Here is a 24047-nt window from a genome sequence, read left to right on the forward strand (position 1 = left end):
TAGGAATATTTGTTATACTGAGTTAGAGACATTAGGCCTACTGAATAATTTAAATCTTGCAGTCATGTAATAAACTAAACATTTGTAATTAATTGTAAATGTTGTCATTCTATTACGTTTTATACCAAAGTAACAAAATATTAATGCAAATGACAACAAACAATAGGAAGCAAGCGGGAAAACTCAAATGTTTAAAGTAAAATTATATTCGCCACCAGTTGTTGTTGTAGTGGAATTCACTCGGTTTTTCATTCGACTGAAAAAACCACTGGTTTTAAAAACAAACGACTGACAGATTGACTAGTTGATAGTTTTTTCCAGTCGGTTGTCCCATCACTATACTAGTACAAGCGCTAAGCTGTCTGCTTGACCGTGCAATTCCGTTTGTCAGTCTTGCTGGTAAAACCAGCGAGACTGACAAACGCGTTCACGGACGTTTTTACTCTAGTGTGGCCTGCCCCATATACCGTAATGTATCTCTCAAACCCACGGGTAACGCCCGTGGAAAAAATTCAGCGAGATAAGACGAGTGTGGCCCCGGCCTGAGGGGCGCAGACGCACCGGCACGGCAATGTCTAGTCACTACCGCGGAGCGCTGGGCGAACGGTGCGTTGCAGTGAGATCGGTGACTATCCTCTAGTACCGAGTGACTATCACTGTACTTAGAGGCTACCCCTAACTGTAATTCAATTAAAAAAAGAGTATTGTTTATTTAAAATAGTTTTTGCAATTCTACGTCGCTGTGAAACAGTAAAACAAAATATTTGTTTATTATAACTAAATTTTTTTAAATTGATTTTTTGTCTTTTGGAGGCTCCCTTGAGCCGGAGGCCCTCGGGGATCGCCGACCAGCCGCCCTGGCCAGACCGGGCCTGCCTCACATCCAACCGTTGACTCAATACCACCGCCGTATCTCCATAAATCACCATTTATTCTTATTTGTACCATACTAGCATAGACTAGTATGTTTTATCTATGATACTAGGTAGCAAACAGGTGAACAACTGAGAGCGGACTAGTGAAATAATTAATGTTGGCATCACTTTCCTTGCCCACAACACAGTTGATATAAAATCTAGCGTTGCTGGTGCTGCAAGCTGCAAACCACATATAAATTGTGCAGCCGCATGTGTCTTTTGCGGTGAGACAAAAACCGCAACCGCTGTAAAAGGCTGTATAAGGGCCCTTCACATCCACCGTTGACTCAATACCACCACCGTGACATCTTCATAAATCGCCACTTTCTTACTTGTACCATAGATAAAACGTACTCGACTAGCTTGTACCGTAGCAGTACCTTACATATCTTTCTTCGATCTTTCTGTTTTGTGTATTCGTATTTTGTGTAGTCCTCTATGACTGATGTAAATGACTCAGTTCTCAACGAACTTAGAAATCTGATGCATATTTAAGCGTATGCAGAAGGACCTCTATGCATGAAACATGCTTACTAATCTCTTATAATCAACGACTTAATGATGTTTTTCTTATCGGTACATCTCCCCCTTATTATCATCTTTGACTATCATTATAACGTAGTCAATGGAAGGATGTTTGTTTTGTTTTGTTTGTTCTTGTTCCGCTCCGTTCCGCAGCGATTTTAATTTTAGTGTTTAGTCAACATAACATCAACATCACTCAGCACTCTTCACTACTTCACTAGGACTAGGCTTGTTTTGTTAGGGTCTCAGTTCACTATAAAATCAATCTGTAAACAGTGAACTAGTGAAGTTAAGTTAACCTATAAACCTAAGTTAGTCAAATGTAGATGACAGCAGCCCCAAGTTAGGCTAGTAGAATCATTCAACTGTGAACTTGAAACAACTTAGGCCTAAGAACCTACTGAAAAGTTGAATAATTTGACATTTTTTGCTAAGTTTAAAATGGTTACTAATCGGACTATGTTCACTGTGATTTCAGCCGTAGTTTTAATCTTCCTTTTTACATCGGGTGGGTTTTGCTTATCTCTTAAGAAGAATGGTCCTCATCCTCAACCAACTCTTATCCTATCCTAATATCTTATCCTAAAAAATCTTAAAAAATCTTATCCTAAAAAAGTGTCTAGACCTAAGAATACAAAGCATCCACTGGCTCCAGAGTGGAAATCAGAGACTATTGTAATATTGAGAAGATGGTTGCTTCTTTCTTACGATATTTATAGACAAGAAAAAACCCTTGAAGCCAAGAGGAGGTATCAAGCGATAAAGAAAGATTACCAGGTGAGTTTAGTACGGTCAAAACAAGAACACAATGCTAATTTCATTGAGTCCTCTCAAAATTCTTGTGCTGCCGCTTGGTCTGTCATCAAAAAAGAGGGGGCCCCTGCAAAAGCAAAACCAACTACTAGACTTTCTGCTGAGGAGCTGAATGATTTCTTCATTAATTCTGTCCAACAGACTCGGGATGCAATTGGTACTCCACCAACCCCCGCTGTAAACCTCCTAGCCCAGCATCCTAGACCAACATGTTCTTTTAACATTGAACCTGTCTCTTGTGAGAAAGTGCTATCTGTTGTACATAAGATGAATAGCTCTAAAAGTAAGGATGTTTTTGATCTCTCTGCAATCTTAATTAAGAATGTGATTTGTCATATTTTAGTTCCACTCACCTATTGTATCAATGTTTGTATCAAGGAGGGCGTTTTTCCAGATGTCCTAAAAACAGCCAGAGTAGTCCCTGTCCATAAAAAGGGGAACCATAATGTGCCTGAAAATTTTAGACCTGTATCTATTCTCCCTGTGTTTGGTAAGATTTTTGAAGGTATAATTAAGGATCAAATGTTACCTTATTTTGAAAGTAATGGACTGCTTGTGTCAGCCCAGTATGGTTTCAGATCAGGCCGTTCCACAATCGATGCAGTTGAAGTTCTGACTGGGGTTGTTTTAAAATCATTTGAGAGGGGAGGCTTTGCTGGGGCCACAATGTGTGACCTCAGCAAGGCTTTTGACACCGTGGACCACAAAATTTTGCTTGACAAACTCCATTTTTATGGAGTTAGGGGTAAGGGTTTGGACTTACTGGGATCATACTTGGGCGGGCGCAGACAGTTTGTCTCTGTAAATGGTCAGTCCTCTGTTGTCAAATCTTTAACTCATGGCGTCCCACAGGGGTCTGTCCTTGGGCCCTTGCTTTTCAACATAATGATAAATGACCTTTCTTTGCATTTGGGAGAGGGGGTTGTTTGCTATGCTGATGACACTACTCTAATTGGGGTAAATGATAACTTAAATGTCCTGCAGGGCACTATGTCTCAGACTCTCCAAATGGCCTCGGCGTGGTTCCGAGCTAACTTTCTCTTCCTGAATGAGAGTAAGACTCAGTCCATAATATTTAGTCTTAGACAGCTTAAGCAAGATGTCACAAGCGTTAAACTACTTGGATTAATGTTGGATCCTAAGCTGGATTGGAATAGTCACATATCTTTTGTATGTAGTAGACTTTCCAGGGTGATTCACTTGCTCAGGAACTTGAAGAACTCTGTACCCACTGAATGGCTAAGAACTGCCTACCTTGCCTTTTTTCAGAGCATAATTCTTTATGGTTTAAGACTTTGGGGTGGCACTCCGGGAGTCGAGAGGGTTTTGACGCTCCAAAAGGCGGCAGTCAGAATCTTGGCAGGTGCTGATTTTCTGGACCACTGCAAACCTATCTTTATTTCTGAATCCGTTATGACAGTGTACAGCTTATATATTTACCAATCTCTTCTGTGTACTAAGCAGGAGTCAGGCTCTCTCGAACTCCGAAGTGATATCCACCCTCACAATACTAGGAGGAAAGACGACTTGAGTGTACCCTATGTTAGATTAAGAAAGGTCCAATCTAGCTATTGTATACAGAGATATAAGTTTTTTAACAAACTCCCTTGTACAGCTCGGAACCTGCCGGAAGCAAAGTTCAAAATGGGGATTGAATCTCTTCTGTTGGCAAATCCGATTTACTCATTCAAAGAGTATTTTGAAATTTCACCTGGCCAAGTAAGTAAGTTTTTTTAGCCAATGAGTGCCAATGTGTGATGATAAATAAGTTTTGTTTTTGTTTTTCAATTCTCTGCATGGTGTGTTGCAGGCTTAGGCTAAGATTTTGATGTATTGACGTTTCCTTGTACATATTATGCTTTCAGGAAATAAATCATTCTCATTCTCATTCTCATTCTCATTCTCATTCTCATTCTCAACTCCGCCCAAACCTATTGTTATTTGGCATGGAATGGGTAAATATTTTTTGTGAAATATTTAGACTTAAATGAATAACCTACGGTAGCCTAAGTTAACCCTTAACTGGCGCGATAAAAGCTTACATACGATAATTTGACATAGGTAATTTTACAAGTATGGTGGCAACCCTGGTGAGCATGACAGTAACTTACCGGTAGCTGCCTTAAATAGCATAATTAGCAATTGCGAGATGTTCGAACAATCAAAATGTTCCTTCTCGAGATGTTCCGCTTATGTCGATTGTTTCGATTGCTTAGCGAGAGGTTTGTACAATCGAGATGTTTCTCTCGATTGTTGCATTCCTTAAGCCTAAAGGTCTGTTCGCATCTGTCTATACATTTCATGAGAGTTTTTACGAGGATTTTAGTTCTTTTTCTAGATTCTTATAGAATAGTAGACTATTATCATAGACAAATAGAATAAATATTTATTCTATTATTATGAACAACATATATACTGCTAACATATGAATAAGTAAGGCCTACTTACAGGGGTGCCCATCCCCCCCTAGACTCATGACGCAACCCCCCCCCCGCAATTGAGCAACAGCCCCCCCCCATAAATGATGTACACAACAAATTAGAAACATTATTCCCCCGCCCAGCACTATTTGTAAAACTATAAAAGAAGTTTTATAATTTTTTTAGATATTTAAAATTCAAACCCAGTTAATCTATATCAATAAAGTTATAGGGTAATTATATCGACCTCCGGACCTCACGCGAAATTAAAAAAATTTTTTTCCAAAATGTTCGAAATTTCACGCTGATTTCAAAAACGATTGTCGTTTTTTTCGGAAACGTCCCGTTTTCCCGGAAAATGGGAAAAACGGGAAAAATATTTTTTTGCTCAAAACCCATGTTGTGGGTACTCAAATTGTGCGGAATTTCCTCCTGAACAGGAATATGTAAATTTTATTACGATCGGACCACTATTAAGTAAAATATCACCGAAAAACGGGAAAGCGGGGAAATTTTTCTTTGCTCAAAACCCATGTTGTAGGTACTCAAATTGTGCGGAATTTCATAATTAAAGTAAGTAAGTATTTTTAAGTAAAACATCACCGGACAGGTTACCTAACCTAACATAACCTAATTTAGGTTTAGATTAGGTTAGGTTAGGTTGGTTTAGGTTAGGTTGAGTTTGGTTAGGTTAGGTTAGGTTAAGTTTGGTTAGGTTAGGTTGGTTTAGGTTAGGTTGAGTTTCGTTAGGTTAGGTTAAGTTTGGTTAGGTTAGGTTGGTTTAGGTTAGGTTGAGTTCCGTTAGGTTAGGTTAAGTTTGGTTAGGTTAGGTTAAGTTAGGTTAGGTTAGTTTAGGTTAGGTTAAGTTAGGTTGAGTTTTGTTAACCTTCGAATCTAATCCTGTTTAGGTTAGGATAGGTTAGGTTAAGTTAGGTTAGGTTAGGTTGGTTTAGGTTAGGTTGAGTTTCGTTAGGTTAGGTTAAGTTTGGTTAGGTTAGGTTATGTTAGGAGCTTAGTTTAGGTTAGGTTGAGTTTTATTAGGTTAGGTTAGGTTAAGTTTGGTTAGGTTAGGTTAGTTTAGTTTATCAATAACATGAGTATTGTAAGTAAACTAACCTAACCTAACCAAACTAACCTAACCAAACTTAACCTTACCTAACCTAACGAAACTCAACCTAACCTAAACCAACCTAACCTAACTTAACTTAACCTAACCTAACCTAACCTAACCAAACTTAACCTAATTAAACTAACCTAACCTAAACTTTCCTAACCTAACCTAACTTAACCTAACCTAACCAAACTTAACCTAACCTAATGAAACTCAACCTAACCTAAACCAACCTAACCTAACCTAACTTAACTTAACCTAACCTAACCAAACTTAACCTAACCTAACGAAACTCAACCTAACCTAAACCAACCTAACCTAACCTAACTTAACCTAAACTAACCTATCCTAACCTAACCTAATCTAAACCTAAGTTAGGTTATGTTAGGTTGGGTAACCTGTCCGGTGATGTTTTACTTAAAAGCAATCGTAATAAAAACTACATATTCTTTTTCAGGATGAAATTCCGCACAATTTGAGAACCTACAACATGGGTTTTGAGCAAAGAAAAATTTCCCCGCTTTCCCGTTTTTCGGTGATATTTTACTTAATAGTGGTCCGATCGTAATAAAATTTACATATTCTTGTTCAGGAGGAAATTCCGCACAATTTGAGTACCCACAACATGGGTTTTGAGCAAAAAAATATTTTTCCCGTTTTTCCCATTTTCCGGGAAAACGGGACGTTTCCGAAAAAAACGACAATCGTTTTTGAAATCAGCGTGAAATTTCGAACATTTTGGAAAAAAATTTTTTTAATTTCGCGTGAGGTCCGGAGGTCGATATAATTACCAGTTATAGTTTTGTCTGAAAATTGCTCAGAATTGTACATAATTTGGGATATTTATGTTTTATACATTGAAGAAGTTGAAACATGTCTTATCTCAATTTATGTCCGTCTGTCGTCACGGCCCAGAATGCATTTTATGCAGCCTACTCATGGCCTACTCTAAAGAAAACTAGAGTACCGATTATGATTCTAATGGTTTAATTGTATCCACAAGATTGGCGAGAGAGTCCTTATAGCCATTAAAATATGGCCTCACTATTTTGGAAATAAAATAACGGACGATCAAAAACACAATTTTGTGTGATTTTTCAAGTTTATTTTCTCCATGTTTACTACATACGTCATTAATTTATGAAATACTAATAATCTGTTATGAGAACACGTCATGTATGAAATTATGAGCAGCTGTTTTGATAAAGATTCCTTTTCCTAGCTGTCACTGATATGTTTACATAAATGTTCTTTAAGAATACTGTGTAGGCCCTAACCATTTCCGATCACGTTTGTAAGCAAATCCAAAACCAAGTGAGATTAATAACCGTGTGGCTTTGGCTTACATAACGGGTTTGATTTATCACGAGTACTAATATGTAACTGTAAATTAAATGAAATAACTAGCCATCATCCAGGTCGGGAACCGGAGATTCTGTTTGTATCAAGTTGTACTTGAATTTTGATTACAGGGAAAAGACCGTGAATCAGTGTTGAACAGGACTGGAAAACTTATCTTTCTATATAAATAAAATTAGAGTTTCATAAATCACCTCAATTTAAGGAATTTTTTATTGCCAGAATATCCATACAGCGTTCGTAACCTGCTTAACGAATTGTCAGCGTCTTTCTCGATATTACGATCCCCTCTCCCTCCCTTTAGAAACATCACAGCTCCTTTGATGAAAATGAAATGGAAACAACGCTTGCGCCAACAATCGTCTGCTCCGTACACTTCTGTCTGCTGTGCGCTATGTTACAACAGATTTCAGATACAACAGCTCTAGGGAATGATGACGATATAATGCTTAGTACACTGTGATTGAGTGATAACCATGGTAACTTTAGTAAGGCTGTGATTGGCCAATGAGTAGACCTAAATATGGCGACTTGTTGAATTCGTGTATGAATTGAAGAGAAACCTATTAAAGAACAGAAGAACAAAGAAAGAGAATAACAAGATTGTTCTCGTTACATTCTTTTTTAAGAGTGTTTTAATTATCTCTCAATATAATTTTACAATTTTTTATTACTTATCTATCAATTCCTATGCTGTGTTACAGCACCTATCGGTAGCCTATCCGTCTATCATGAGCAGTACCTTATAACACTTTCTAAAGGTTCCTTTAATAATTTACGTTATTTATAGCAATACAATGTTTGGCTAGTGATTAGTTGAGTTTGAGTTAGCTACAATTTTAAACGTTTCCGTTTGTACAACTGAACCAAGATAAATGATTTGAAATTTACAATAATACCGGTAATGATTGTGCAATATTGAATTTCGTTTATAAAAATGTAAATCGTGACGTTTATGGCTGTTTACAGCGTTTTAATGAGTTTGTCATCTGTTTTTATACTATATTGGATTAACCGTATTTTTCATTCCCCCCCTCTCCCTATTAACTCAGGTAATCGAGTATCTACACAATAGTGTAAAGTATTGTAGCCTATGCTACTTGCTACTTGATTGTATTTTAACGAGCTTTATGTCAACAAAGCGTTCTGCTGTGCTAAGTCGCGGTGTAGCTGGACGTGTCTGTACCACGCGTTATCTTTTAACTATCACAGCAGTTGAGCCATCCCGTGCGCTCCCTCTTAGATCTCACGTCTTGCTAATCTTAAATAAAAACTTTCTACACGAATCCTAAACTATCCTAAAATCCTATTTTAACTAATTTAATTCAATAATATAACTATTGTCATTAATTAATCCACTTTCTATCTGGCGACTTCGTAATGTATTTTGGATTGTCGTCACGTTGAACATTGTTGCTATTAACTTTAGCCCCCCCCCCCATTTGAATTTGTTGAGCCCCCCCCCAAGAATTTCAATGACGCAGTCTGCGTCACGGCCCCCCCTTGTGGGCACCCCTGCCTACTTACGTCACTCCGTCATGGCAACAGAAATAGAAAATTACCTATTTTAAAGTAAGTTAATTGGGTAATGGGTAATGGTAAAAAAATACTGTTAACAAAACATTTATGAGAACCTTCTGTCTCGTTATAAAAATTTTGTTTTAAATACAAACATTTTGTTTATTACCTATCTTGTCTTGTCAATAGCCTACTTGTTATTGAGTGGTATTAAGGCACTATTCCGTAGATAAAGTAGATAAGTATATCCATAAACCTTCCTTAAGTTAGTTTTGAAGTAAAAAGATATACCTCTTATTGGGGGTCAATCCCCGGCAGATACAATAGGCCTATAAATTAGATGATAATAAATTACGATGCCGCACTCTTAACAAAACAATTGCCATGAACATCTCGTTAAAAACTCTCGGTAAGGACTTCTCGCCTCTCGGTTCTCTAGACGAATGTGAGATATGAGAGAAGAGAAGCCGTGCTGAAACGAAACAATCGTCACAAACATCTCGTTACAACCTCTTGGTAAGAACATCTCGGTCTCGCCTCTCTGTTCTCTAGACGAATGCGAGAAGCAAGAGCAAGATACGAGAGAAGAGAAGTTAGTGCTGAAACGAAACAATCGTCACGAACATCTCGATAAAACCTCTTGGTAAGAACATCTCGCTAAGCAAAAATACAATCGAAACGTCTCGAGAGGTTCAAAAAATCGAAACGTTTTGATTGTAACATCTCACAATCGCGCATCACCAGTAAGTTATCAGTAGCCTAAAGTGCTAAGTGCAGTTAAGTGCTAAGTATCAGTATCCAAGTAAGTTAAGTATCCAAGTAAAATGGTACCCAGAAAAGTAATGAGACAATTTTAGGGAGGTACAACTTACTAACAACTTTGCGGCCAGATCGTTTTGAAGGATTAAGATGCGTTTTGCCTCACTACAACCTCCCCAAAATAAGTACCAAACCATATTAAATTAAGCTATGAAGCAGCCATAGTAAACCTTAAGGAGAATATCGATGTCAACCAACCAGCTTTTGTAGTCTAAACACCAGGTAGGTGACAGATGACAGTCTGGGTGCTACTGCATCGACACATGTGTCAGGCTTCTTCCTGTTATAAAACCATTAATTTGACGAATTGATCATTAAAATGATCTTCTCAACCTATGATCAATGTTTTGAGCCACATCACCACTGGTTTTGCGGCTGTTCTGTGTTCGGTATTTATAGTTAAGCTGCTCGGGGCGGTCACTTTTAGATTTCAACACCCCTTGCAATGCTAAATAGCAACATTTCCACAAGTAATTCTCTCTTTAACTTCCTCCGCCATAACATTGATTTCTGTCACCAGGGATTTCAATTATACGTAAATCTACTTAAGTTACTCTTTGATACTCTTTGTTTGACAGCTCCACCATTTCTTCTCGTAACTATTAATTCACTAAATTATATTTATTTACACAGATGAGAATCCAACAACGCCTTTACTCAAAGTATTATAGCCTACTAATTCAGAAAATCACATTAAGTTATAAATCTAAATTAAATAATGTAGCTAAATCTATTTTATCGGCATAGAATAAAAATTTATGCCTACATCTAGGCTCTGTAAGCCAAATTTAATTTTAAGTTAAACACACATATAGTATTTTAACAACAATCAATAGCCTATAAGTGAAGCTTTCTATAACGGATCTACCATTGTTTTTTTTAAGGTGACAATTGCTGTAATCCTCTCAGTGTTGGATACATCAAGTCCTACATAGAGCAACAGCTTCGAGGAGTATACGTGTTGTCTCTAATGATTGGGAAAAACATTATTGAGGTGAGTATTTGCTGTAGGCTACTGTATTAATATTATTTTAACAAGGTTTTACCTATACTTTTTAGCGAATTTCCCATGAGGGATTGAGCCATTACTGTAGGTCTCATGGAAGGAGCTGGACCCGGTACCCATTACTTTCTCGTTTTGATGTCACCAGAGGCGAAAAACACCATCTGTTCAAATTAATGTTTATATTTATTTATGTGGCTGATACAGTACTTTTAAATATAGGCCTACATTAAAACCTGACCAGTAACTGATTCATCTAACATGAGGGTGAAAAATACTAAGTTTGTAAAGAAACCGATTAAGGAAAATAGTGAAATCCAGCAAAGTGACCATATATTGTACAACTGCTTACATATTTAAAATAATAACAATTACACAAGTTGAATATACTTCTGTTTAAACATCTAATTGTTATGTATTATTAAAGTAAAACGCCTATTTACTGGATAAATTACATATATTGTAAAATATATCGTTTAAGGAGAACACTGTAGCTTTATGACAAGAATTATTAATTACACGTTATAATGTCAAACATTGTAATACAATTTTTCCTGATCCCAAACATGAACTGACAAAATAAAACTAGATTTTAAAGTCGGGTTGACTGCTCAAGGTCAACCCTTGACCAAACCCTCCTGGTAAAGAAATCATGTTAGAATATCGGAGCGGAGAGGGTAGTGTGTTGGCGCCGGTAGGCCTACCAACTACGGCTTCCCGCTCCACTATGTTTTGCCGCAACAACGTACATGTATGATTTAAAACCCGCTTAGCTACGCTCTAGCCTTGCCGCTCCACTCTGTTTTCACCCTAAGAATGCACTCATTAAACCTAATGTGATTTAAATAGGGAATAAAGTTTAACATAATATTTGCTGCGGCAGGGGTGTTTTACATTGAAAGAAATGATAAAAAATCCTACAACTAAAAGTGTAACAGTAAAAAAGTTCACTTATTGACTTAAGTGGATTTATCTTATTTTCAAATATTTTATTTACCATTTTGCTATCTTGCTTGAAGTAGACTAGATTAAATATGATTGGCATAGGCAATCGAACAAATCTGAATTATTGTTAATCAAATTTAAGTGTTGAATCTTTCAATAGGTTAATGCGTTTAATACAATAATTGCATAATCCTTTTAAGCGATAGAGTGAAGTATGGTAGAAGTGTTGACTATTGGATACTGAAGTAGACTTCCCATCTATATGGACCAGCTGAACAATTTTTTATGAAAAAAGAACATATAGTTGTGTGAGCCAGTCACAGAATGTGCTAGTAGTGTCTAAAATTCTATTTTATACCTTATTTTTTGTCGCTGGCCAGGTTGAGGGGTCATAACAGTTGCTATAACTCATCATAAGTCATTCACTATGTTTGACTTGGTAAAAAAGTTTGTGTAGGCTATTTGACAGAATCTAGTAATTTAGATAGTTGGCTCACATCAACTACTAAGATTTTGACAAAAAATCTGCCTACAAATTTAACATGGGGATGGAATGCCTAGTTGTTGTATTAATAGTCAAAGCCCTTATAGAGTAAATTAATTGCATTGTTTTTTTTTTCAAGTATAAAACCATTTTTTAAAATTATTTCTTAACAAACAGAACATGAGCTACTGTGTTAGTTAGGGGAGCGAGCTGGTCTAGGGGCTTAGCACGGGGCTTCAGTGTCCAAGATCCCGGGTTCAAATCCAACCAATCACCGATGGATTTTATCTGTGATAATGCCTCAACCCACTAGGACTAGCCTGAAGTTATGTGAAAAGTTCCGGGCTAGAACTAGCGTCCTCGGATGTGAATGTGGGAAACAACTGGTAGTTACGGTCTTAAGATCCTTCTACCTAAAACACTAGCAGACCAACATCCAAGACAACATTTCTGACATCACATCTGCGGATATCAGTTTGCTCAGAATATAGAAATTTTCTCAAAGAAATTATGCTGCTTCACTTTGTATTTGACTATGAAAATAATATGTTATGTATCACTTTTTGCAGGACACGGAGAACGGATACTTCATGAATGTAAACCACCAAGTAGAATATGTTTGTCGTCTCCTGGCTTCAGATGACAACCTTACTCAAGGCTACAACGCTATTGGTCTCTCTCAGGGTGCTCAGTTCTTGTAATTATTTTCACTACCTATAATAATATAACTAGGGTTCTCAGTCCCGGGATCCTAAATCCAGTTTTGGATACCTAGATATTCCAGGATAAGGGGATAAGGGTCTATGAATGCCGGGATTAACAGGATTACAAAATATATAGCCTACTTTTATTTTTTAAGAGTATAAGGAGTTTTATTTGTGGAAAGTTAAATAAATATGTTTAACCTTTCAGAGGGCACATTAGTATTCAAAACAGGAGAGGGCGCACCTGGAGGTTACTTCCAGGTCAATAAAAACAAAAATGTATGAAGTAAAATTTTTATTTTAGTGGACAAATTAAGTTTAATTTTAAATTTTAAACAAAAACGTGTTTAGTGAACTAATAATTATAAAATAACTTAATTAAGAATATATAACTAAAGTGAAACTATTATTCTATCTTATCTATTATAGGCTTACATCAAAGTATATAGGCCTAAGGAAATCTTTTACAAGAATATATTCAAGAAGTTAATTTAAATTGTACCGCGATGTCCTATAATGTGGTTCTAGATGATAAACTCACGATCGGTTTACTGAATGATCCTGTATACGTTGTTCGTGAATCTTCCTTTCAACACTGGCTAACAGTATTGCAATTCAAACATCTTCTCCACTCTTCTTGTAAAAACTATATATTTACTAAATAATGTCATGAATCGTATATAAAAATAATTATTTACACTCAATAATCAACGCACACACTAAACAAGAGGTTGCACACGGAAGTTGCCTCCTATGAACAGCTGTAATTAATACAAATTACTCGTCTGTTTAAGTAAACAAAATCTTTTCTTCATAAGAAATACATTGGGATTTTGATTGCCTGTGGGGCAAGGTCCGAGGACTTTTATTACAGGAATTGGTGAAAGGGGGTGTCTACACAAAAAATACTTTGAAAAAAAAAATATTTTGACACATCGTTTGTAAAAATCTGTACATTATTGACAGAGGAGTAGGCCTAGTGTGTCGTAGAAACCACCTTCACGTAGGCCTATAACCTATAAGGATTTTTTTTAAATATCGTAAGCATCAAACAATTACTATATTATAAAACATAATCCCAGGATCGGTTTGGACAAATCGAGAAATCCTGGGATTGAAGTCCCTGGGTTGAAACTCCTAAATACAAGTTGTTGGTTGCTAAGTTCTTGAGACTGAAATGACTAATTGAAATTTATTTGTAGGTTTTAATACATTTTTAACAAACTAATCAAAACAATACTGTAACATAAATCAAGTTTTGGAAATTTGGCACCCTTAAAGTCTGGCGATCTAGCTATAGCCCAAATCACAAGTTTGCCAGTTCAATCCCAGGTAAAGGCTAGTACACACAAAGGATTAACACTAGTTTCAGAATAGATTATATAATATAACTTTTTCCTACAGTTACCTGATAAAGTGGCTTCCTTGTACTGATTATAGCACGCAAAATAGCTAATTGCTGCATTTTACTTATTTTTGCCGCACTCATTTTACTTTTGCCACACTCATTTTTTTACCGCACTCCAGTATTCCAACCAAACAACACAAAACAGTGTGCTTTTATTAGGCACGTACGCTTGAAAATAAGTTGGCACAACTTAAAGATACTACGACTAATATCAGCTGGTGTAGTGTTTCCCCGTTTCGTTCTACTATGCTTGGATTTAAAATAACCTTAAAATGTGTTGTATAGTGTTTGAAAGACTAATTGCTATATGCTTTATAGTAACTGTAGGAAAAGTGATATGTAACGCGAGTGCAAAGTGCCTTTGCTTGCTCTTGAGAAACTTTCCTCGATGTTAGTTAACATTTCTCTCATGTGCAGAAAAGTGCCACTTTGCACACCAGTTACAAAATAATTATTTTGCCACGATAAATGTATATTTTCAATGATCCAGCACTGCTGTGGAAACAGGTGACATTGTCAATATTCTTAGAAATAAATAACATAAAAAATAGGTTCAGACATTAATGGATCATTGTCATTTAAATAATCATTTATGGAGTAATACACTTAAGATAAAAGATTGGATTTAAAAGAGTTTTTAAATTTTGAGATTTCTTTGATTCTGGCAGGTAGGTTATTGTTAAGTGTTAAACTCATATAAAAAAAGGATTTTCCAAATAAACAGAGGCGAAGTCTTGGGTATTGAAAGTCATTTTTAGACCGGGTTGGATAGTTCAGCAATGATTGATCATATTTTTAGTGAGAGAAGATGCCTGATAGTTCTTGAAGGGGTTTCTTTTGTTTGCAGGAGAGCAGTTGCGCAGAGGTGTCCTTCTCCCAGAATGCATAACCTTATTTCCCTAGGAGGCCAACACCAGGGAGTGTACGGCCTTCCTCACTGTTTCTATCCTCCTCACAAGTACTGTGACTACATGCGCTCGCTAATCAACATAGGAGCTTACTGGGGGTGAGTAAAATAATGTTACTTACACTTACAAGGAGTTTGTTTTTTTTATTGCCGGGGAGGGGGAGGGGTAGTAGGTGCTTATTCAGGTAGCTCGGGTTGTGGAATGAAGCACATCTAAAAAACTTTTGTTTATTTAACCTACAAGAGGGTTATTATGTTTGTAGTATTACCTAGAAGACGGTACAGTTAAGTCTCGATAATCTGAAAGTCAGCTTTATCCTAAACCAAAAAAGATAGTTTTTACTTTTTATTTAATAAATAAAAAAAAAACAATTGGCATTTTTGCAGTTTATTGTAGACATAAAAAGTGATGACCCAGTATGTGCTGTCTGTCACCTATTGGGAAAAGCCGAAACCGCTAGCACTGTCCTCTAACGAAAGTAGTTGTACCTCGTTGAAGTATTCTGTAGCGGCCTGGCGAAATAAACTTGTTGTATAGAGTACTTTAGTTTTAAACATTTTTCTCTAGGGAGCCAGCTGGTCTAGTGGTTAGAACGCGGGACTTCGGTCCCTGTGGTCCTGGGTTAAAATCCCGCCAAACTGCCAATGGATTTTATCTAAGTGATAATGCCACAACCCCCTGGGTCCAGCCTAAAGTAATCTGAAGAACAATCCTGAGTTTGTGCTTAGCGTCCTAGGACGAAAAAAAATTTAAATTTTCTTAATCTGAAATATTCGGTAATCCAAAATGGATCCGGTCTCAACCATTTCGGACTATCGGGACTCTTACTGTATATTGGTCAGAATTGAGAACGAGTGTACATTATAGCCCATCCATTACTGCAGTACAATGCATCCATAAACCATGTAATACAAATAAGAAGAACAGCCATATTAGCTGTGCAAAAAACCTAAACATAAAAATGATCCAATCTTTTTCTTTTTCTTTTTTTTTTACCTTCATCCTAGTTTTAACCATACCAAAATCAAAATCCAAATCAAAATTATGGGAGTCCAGCGTAGATGCAGCACCAACATGTGTTAGCCCAGACTTTAGGCTGAGGCAGGTTCTATCACAGTTGTGTCTGTAACTAACCGTTTCTCTTGTACTAGATGGGTCCAAAACGAGCTAGTTCAGGCAGAGTATTGGCACGACCCAATGGATGAAGACAAGTACAAGCAGAACAGCGTGTTTATAGCAGAGATAAACAACGAGATATACCAAAACAACACATACAAGGAGAACTTGTTGAAACTGGATAACTTTGTTTTGGTCAAGTTTGAGTACGACAAGATGGTGGAACCCCATGAATCATCCTGGTTCGGGTTTTATACACCAGGTCAAGCTGTTGAGATCACACCGTTGAACCAGTCAAAATTGTACATTGAGGTAAGTTGTGGAAAAGAGAAAGTTATCAGTATTCTATTTTTATTTTTACTTTACCATTATCGTGATTAAATAGTTGCAGCGTTTTGCCAAAAAAACATGAGAGTTTTACCATCCCAAACAAATTAGTGTAAAGCTAAACATAAAAGCACAATTAGTTTGAGCTTTTTTCATTTTAATTTAGTTTAACAGTTAATTTTCTAATGCTCGCACTGACATACCTGTCTGAAATTGACGGTGTGATCAGCCTTTTGGATGTAATTTTTGGAGAAGTAGGTCTATATCAACAACTCCCTTTCAAAATGGAGATTCCTTTCATACTGTACTGCCTATTCAACCAGTAGTAGGCCTAAATGTTCAGAATTCTGATTTAATGTCAATTTTTATGTAATTTTGTTATAGTGTGCAATTTTTTGGCCATAATATTTCAAACATTATTTTAATGCACTGTTGGTTGATAAGAGTTTGCCATATTCAGGGCCGGATTTCCCAATAGGCCCGGTAGGCCCAGGCCTATGGGCGCAAGGTCCCAGAGGGCACGGCCGAGTGGAAATTTTTTTATACCCAGGCTATCTAAAAATAAAAATAAATAGTCAAAGTTGATAAAAAAAACCCCAAGGCATTGTGATTCTGAAGTTAATAAGAAGAAATAATATGTTAGGAAATTTAAACTATTCTTTCAGAATTACTCATCATTTTGTTTCAAAATTGGTAACGAACATTGGTTATACGGAAGTAGGCTGTAGGGATGTTGACGTAAGGATGTTAAGGCTAAACAAGTCAATTCAACAAAAAAACTTGCAATGATTCCAATGTGGAGTGGTATTCAAGCAACTAACTTAGGCCTATGGGCATGCGTATAAAACAATAATCCGTCCAGTAATTTATATGGCTCAGAGACTTGGATCCTGAACAAAAAAGAAGAAAGAAAAATAATAGTTTTTGAAAATAAAGTATTGAGGAAAATTTTTGGCCCTACGCTAGAAAATGGAGAGTGGAGGAAGAGGCACAACCAGGAAGTAAGAGAAATGTACAAAAATGCAGACATCATCGGAGAAATAAGAAGTAGGAGACTAAAATGGGCAGGACACATACTAAGAAGAGAAGAGTCAAACCTGAAGAACATTCTGAGGGGAACACTAGAGGGACGAAGATACAGGGGACGACCAAAGACTAAATGGTGGAACCAGGTGCAACAAGACATGAGGCGGCTGGGAATTGGAGAGGAGGATGCTGAAGAAAGAGACGGATGGAGGCGCTGTGTTGCTGAGGCCAAGTACCGACTGGGGTACAAATGGCCAGGGCAGTAAGTAAGTAAGTAAGTATGGGCAGGGCCGGATCTAGACAATTTTTGAGTGGGGGCAAACTAAAATTTGCCGCCCCTCCCCCCCCCTTCACCCACGACAAAAAATCCCTCACAAATTAAACAAAAATGGAGGGTAAAGTGGAATAGGTAGATATAACGAATTCCTTGACATAACGAATTTTTTTAAATCCCCTAGAACTCTCCATAAGACACAATGTATATTTTACCTCTACATAACGAACAAATATAACAACGACCTTGATTTAACGAATTTTTCGTGATTTCGGCTAAAATAAGACACCTCAATATAACAAATTTATCATTGTCAGAACCTCTACATTGCGAATTTAACCTCTGCATAACAAATTGTCTACGTCTTTCCCTCGATATAACAAATCCCCCACCCAATTATTGTTTTGGGAAAATCTGTTTCTTTATCAAATGAAATGGAAAGGTCACGTCATCGCTTGCGCTAACATTCGTCTGCTCCGTTTTACATCTTTGTCTGCTGTCTCTGCGCGCGCTATGTTGCAATTGAGAACTGATTTCATTCACTGAGGACTGATGACGACGTAATGTTTAGTAAGCTGTGATTGGGCGATATGGGATAACTATGGTGAATTGTACAATTTTTTTGATAAAGAAAAACCTAAGAAAGAATATAAAAACAAAACCAAAGAGAAAGAATAACAACATCGTTTTTTTAACATTCCTTTTACGAGTATTTTTACTATCCTTAAGTTGGCTATGATTATACACTTTTATAATGACTTATCTAATAATTTATTGTTTTCAATACGATTTGTTTCAACTAGCATTAGCAACACCAATGCTATAGTTAATGATTATTATTGACATTCCTCTGTTGTGATAAAACAGTACTGCATATTACTTCTCTGTGAGTACTGTACTGTAAGTAGCCTACCGCCGCGGGCAGTAGCTTACAAAACTTTCTACTGTTTTGTTGTGTTCTTTACATAATTTATGACTACGCAATACAGTGTTTGGCTAGGTTTTAGGAGGGTTAGAACAAGCTGTGATTTTAAACTTATAGTTTTTAACCTGTACCAAGGTCAATGCCATTGTCATGATTGCGCAATATTCAAGATCCCTCCCCTTTATTATGCCGGATAATTTAGGGTCTACTGTACAATGTAAACACTGTACTGTAAAGTATTGTAGCCCATGCTACTTTAATTGTACTGTATTTTAATGAGGTCAAGTCCCGACCTATATTGATCGACGCTGGTTCTGAACCTCGACTTAGCGAAATTCCTGCAAACCTAACCTCTATATAACGAACCACGGCAGTGAGGCAGGGCGGCATGGCGCCTTCTTGACAGGGATGGCGATCAGCTGAAATTATAAACAAACTTTTCTGTGCTGCTAACTATGCTATTAGGGCTATCAGTGTTTTCTACTCCGTTGCAATTTATATTGATTTCTATTGTAAAATTATTGTTTGTTTATTACGTTATGCAGTTTTGAAATTACTTAATTGACGTTCCTTATGACGTTCGGCTCATTAAAAACTTTTTACACACTGTATTAAACAAATTTACTGCAACCAGAAATTTGCCGCCCCTCAACCCTGCCGCCCGGGGCAACCGCCCCCTCTGCCCCCCCCTTGTTCCGGCCCTGAGTATGGGCATGATATAGTTTTTAAAGAAGGAAAGTAACTGTGACCAGACTAAAGGGGCGGAAAATTATTTGGGCCTAAGAGCGCAAAAATACAAAATCCGGCCCTGGCCATATTAGAAAATTTCCGTTATAGGGATTAAGCTATAACCAGGACCAATATACTCTTTAATTTTTATCTCCCCAGCAGGCGAAAAACACCAATTATTCAAATTCATATAAACATGTGTCCGTTAGCATGATAACTTGAGTAAAAATTATCTGATTTCAATGAAATTTGGCACAATTTTTTCTACTAGGCTAATTATTTTTCACGATAAAAAAAAAATATATATATATAGGCCCTACCTAATTTACAAGTTATTGGACATTTAAAAAATAAGGAACATGTCTCAAGAATACATATATACTTTTAATTGTATACCTTTCATAATGAAAAACCAAAATAAATAATTCCTTTTCATATATAGGTATATATAATTGTAGTAGAAAACAAAATATCCTCAAGGTAGGTTTCGTGTAATTTGCCAATTTTCTTGGAATTTGTCACCATGAAACCAAGAGCCAATTTCACAGTGGACTAAACCATTATAGCTGTTTTTGTTTCAACCAAAAAAAGCAAAATCAAATTAAAATATTGTTAAACATGTTTGAGGCCTTGATTATGACAATTACATGTGCACTGCAGAGCTCTAGTTCTAACTGACTTTTGTAGGATCAAACTAAAATGATTTGTATAAATAAGCTAGTATCCCATATGTTGCAGGATAGACTAGGGCTACAACAGCTGGACCAGTCTGGCAGATTGCAGTTCCTCTCAGTCCCCGGTGATCATCTACAGTTCACCATCGAATGGTTTAAACAGGCCATACTTGATAAGTACCTGAGTTAAGATATAGGGTACAGCCGTTTCTTGCATCATGAAATGTCTGTTAAAATATCCATTAGCAAAAAAAAGTTATGACATAGTATATATTGTGATTTTTAGTATCATTTAGGTTTTGGAAATAATCAAACAATTGTGTAACCTAAATGAAAGTCACAAGTTATGAAGCTACAGTTGATGTGAAATGGTCTCGCATAACTTGTAGATATTATTATTTTTGGCGCCATTTAGGGTAATATCTATGATAAGCTTGATTTCATTGTAACCTTAGTCGTGCCTTATGGGATTGTGATTTAGAACCTTGCCAAAGACATGGTATTTTCATATAGAATTTATTTTTTCGTGATGTTAGATTTAGTTTAGTGTGCCAAGTATTGTATTGTCATTTGTCACCAACAGTACAATATCTTTTAAACTTCTGTTTATTTTATGATGATTATTGTGACAAGTAGGCTGTGTTATTCATCTATTATGTTTAATTTTGAGTGCCATTCCAGACTTTTACTTAATTTTAGCAAGTTTTATATTATTGTTTACATTACAAATCTATTGAAAACTCCATACATTGTATGGATTTATCCATTAACATTAACGTAAATAAAAAAAAAATACTATTTGTGTCTATAATGTCTCAGTTTCTCCCTTTAGTTATTCCAAAGATGTTAGTTTTAACTTTAACAATGCCAACCTGAGCTATGATATCATCATTCATTTTAGCCTCTGGATTGCTACATGTAATTAATATTGTAAGGTCTTGCCTTTTACTAGTTTTGCTAAGGTAAGACCTTACAATATCAACTATGATATCAAGTGTATGTGGATAACTTGGCCCGGACCGAAAAATTGGTTTTTGGTTTATTTCTATAAATTTGAGAGGTCAGGAGTACCTGATAAAAGCAAGATCTTTTTAAATCTGGTGTATGTGTTTTGCATGTTAATTTGATATGGAACTGGTAAATCTTTGAATATTTGGCAATTGCCTAAGATTGAGGGTTATTCATTCAATAAAGGTTCCTGAGCTGGTTTCCATCAGTCTGGGTTTGGAGGCAGCACTCTAAATAGTCTTAAAATAAACCAACAATATCGGGGTAATCTAGTTGCTACAGCCTGGAACTTCTTTCTTCGAGATCCTGGGTGGAAATCTCACCAATCATTAATTGATAACCATTACTTTTAATTGATTAAAATATTTTTCCAACTGGGTTACCTGACAAAGTGGGTTTCCTTGCACTGATTATAGCACGCAAAGTAGCTAATTGCTGCATTTACTTACTTTTGCTGCACACATTTTTTTTGCCATATTCTAGTATTCTATCCAAACAACACAAAATAGTGTGCTTTTATTAGGCACGTAATACGTTTACACTTGAAAATAAGTTGGCAACACTTAAAGATACTATCAATATGATCAGCTGGTTCAGAGTTTCTCATTTTGTTTAACCCTTTGATTTAACCATAGACAAAAAGAATTAAATATATACCGTCAGCTGTGCTGCGGTTACCATAGGTTCTGGCGCACACCACTGGGAGCGCCATTTAGTTACGGCATACACGCTACGTAACTACACGGCGCTCCCAGCGGTCTGCGCCAGAACCTATGGTAACCATGGTAACCACAGCACGGCTGACAGTCTATATTTAATTTTTTGTCTATAATTTTACCCAACCAAAAAATATGTATAAGAGTGTTTGAAAGACTAATTTTTTTATTTGCTTTATGGTAACTGTAGGAAAAATATAATGTGTATGTGAGCACAAAGTGCCACTTCCACTTCACACACTAGTAACACAAATTATCACACCTAAAAAAATATCTGTTGAAAAGGTTGTGTGACAACTAGAAATGTCTTTATGGAAGAAATTTCATTCATGATTTTATGACATCATACCGTAGCAGTTAACAAGGTTAATTGTTGATATAATTACCACATGTGGTTTAGCAACAGCTGTAAGCCCATGAATAACAGGCAGAAAAATTCAAAACTCAGTGTTAAATTCTAGTCAACTAATCTATTAATATGTATAATAAATACCTACTCAATCTACTTCGACAGTTTGAAAAAAATAATTAATATCGATGTATACATTACCTTGCTTATTTTTTTAAACAATAAAAATTCAAACTACAAAATATAGACCCAAGGAGATGTCCGGTAAAAAGTCTGGGATGGAATTAAAACCTTATCCAGTAGAATTTCCTTAATTTTTAAATGTTAACTGCCAATGTGTTTTAATTTTTCCCCCCAATGGTTGTACAGCTTTAGACCTGTATAAAAAAGGAACTTTTTTCAAATTTTGGTGTCCTATGTATTGTATAACTGTATTTAGGTTCTTTTTCTAGCTCTCCAGTCTTTCATAGTATGAGCAAGCCTTCACTTCTTCAATAGCATAGCGCTTTGCAATTACTACTTTTGTTTTATTTTAAATTTGATACTTTATTTTAATGCAAACTAAAGCCTTACTGAACAAGTTAAATTATATCTATGGCTTGCTGGCCATAATTGTATATACAATATGAAGATTTCTAGTAATTTTAAACTTAGGTTACATAGTCCAGTTAGTTGTTAAGGTAAATTTACATACCTTTTATCATTTCGGTTGGATAATCAACTGTACACAAATTAAGAACCATTATTCTCCTATCTTGTTTATCTTATGATGGTTGGCAATAGGAAATACACAGTAAAACTAACAACAAAAGTAGAACTGGATGAGGTATTAAACAATGTTTATCTTTATTAAATATCAGCAAAGTCCCATTTTACCACCTTATCTGGGCACTTATCTACATGTGAGGGCATCAAGTGACATGTCATTTTTCCATTAATTTTAGGGGTTGGTGGAGAGGGGGGTGTATTTTCCTATTCAGTCACTGATATTTCATTTGATTCACCCAAAGTATTAATTTAATTGTTACATTGGCTTAGTACCTACCATCTGCTATTTGTCATACAAGTGTAAACAGTTTGAAGAGTGCTAAGTCAATTTCAAAATGAAACTTGTTCAAGCTATTATACTTTTGGTTTTTATTGACTGTGACATTGATTCAATCATTCTTAAAAACACGGTTCAAATAGAGTTTGATGATTTAAAACAACATATTAGCAATGTCTGCTCAGATTTTTTCAAAAGAAGCTTTTGTATGTGGAGTTCTATTGTTTATGGTGATTTACAAACTTTTATTTTACAACAGTGTTACTCTTTTATTCCAGTACTTCAATATACCTCTGAGGAGAAAATTGTAAACGAGTGTCAAAAGTCCATGATTATCGACAGAGGTAACTTCAGTGTTTGCCAACTTATTTTACATAATAGTGTAGTTCAAGTTATAAGCATAGTGGTTTTAACAAATAAACCAATCGATGATTTTATCAACAAAAACTCAGAGTGTTCCAGTTTATTTGATTCTATGAATTTTGTTGTAATTTCACTCCAAAACCAAGAAATGAGACTGTTAAACACTACTGTGAGTTCTATGAATTATTTGATTCCAAATGGAATGATAAGGAAGAATAAAAAGTTAACGATTCCTAATTTTGAAAGGAAACTTATCAAGGTTGCAACATTTCACTTTCCTCCATTTTCACTCTTGCTGAACAGAACTGGAACAAGTAAGTATGTGCATTTATTCTGTAATTAAGATATATACATAGTTATATGTATTATACATAATATATAAAGTTGATTAAATTAAAAAAACAGAGTGCAACATTATAATGAGTAATGTAAGTTCAGTTTATGACTAGACCACCAAGTAGGTGAGGTGTCATTAGATAAGATATCAAAAGATTACTTCAAATAAAATCAACCCACACACCTTTTTGTGCATTTTAAAATAAAATGTTTAACATTGTTGAA

The 24047-nt window shown here is 35.9% G+C and overlaps 1 protein-coding gene across 1 annotated transcript; it reads left to right on the forward strand.

The window, feature by feature from the left end:
- The first annotated feature begins 1613 nt into the window (after nucleotides 1-1613).
- On the forward strand, nucleotides 1614-20785 carry LOC129002055 (palmitoyl-protein thioesterase 1-like). The gene is made up of 7 exons (XM_054429567.1): nucleotides 1614-1995; nucleotides 4172-4210; nucleotides 10367-10476; nucleotides 12484-12611; nucleotides 14874-15032; nucleotides 16086-16362; nucleotides 20070-20785. The coding sequence occupies exons 1-7, from the start codon at nucleotides 1884-1886 to the stop codon at nucleotides 20193-20195; spliced, it is 951 nt and encodes a 316-aa protein (XP_054285542.1). The 5' UTR covers nucleotides 1614-1883; the 3' UTR covers nucleotides 20196-20785.
- The last annotated feature ends 3262 nt before the right edge of the window (nucleotides 20786-24047 follow it).

Source organism: Macrosteles quadrilineatus, unplaced genomic scaffold, assembly GCF_028750875.1.
Source record: "Macrosteles quadrilineatus isolate MER2022 unplaced genomic scaffold, UCM_ALF_1.0 Scaffold_9__3_contigs__length_116548681, whole genome shotgun sequence".
Lineage (NCBI taxonomy): Eukaryota > Metazoa > Arthropoda > Insecta > Hemiptera > Cicadellidae > Macrosteles > Macrosteles quadrilineatus.

Bases quoted from the DNA above. Each gene is read 5' to 3' on its own strand.
- LOC129002055 (XM_054429567.1), top strand. From the start codon at position 1,884: ATGGTTACTAATCGGACTATGTTCACTGTGATTTCAGCCGTAGTTTTA. The intron at 4,211-10,366 runs GTAAATATTTTT...GTTTTTTTTAAG, and splicing joins TGTTATTTGGCATGGAATGG to GTGACAATTGCTGTAATCCT. The intron at 12,612-14,873 runs GTAATTATTTTC...TTTTGTTTGCAG, and splicing joins TCTCAGGGTGCTCAGTTCTT to GAGAGCAGTTGCGCAGAGGT.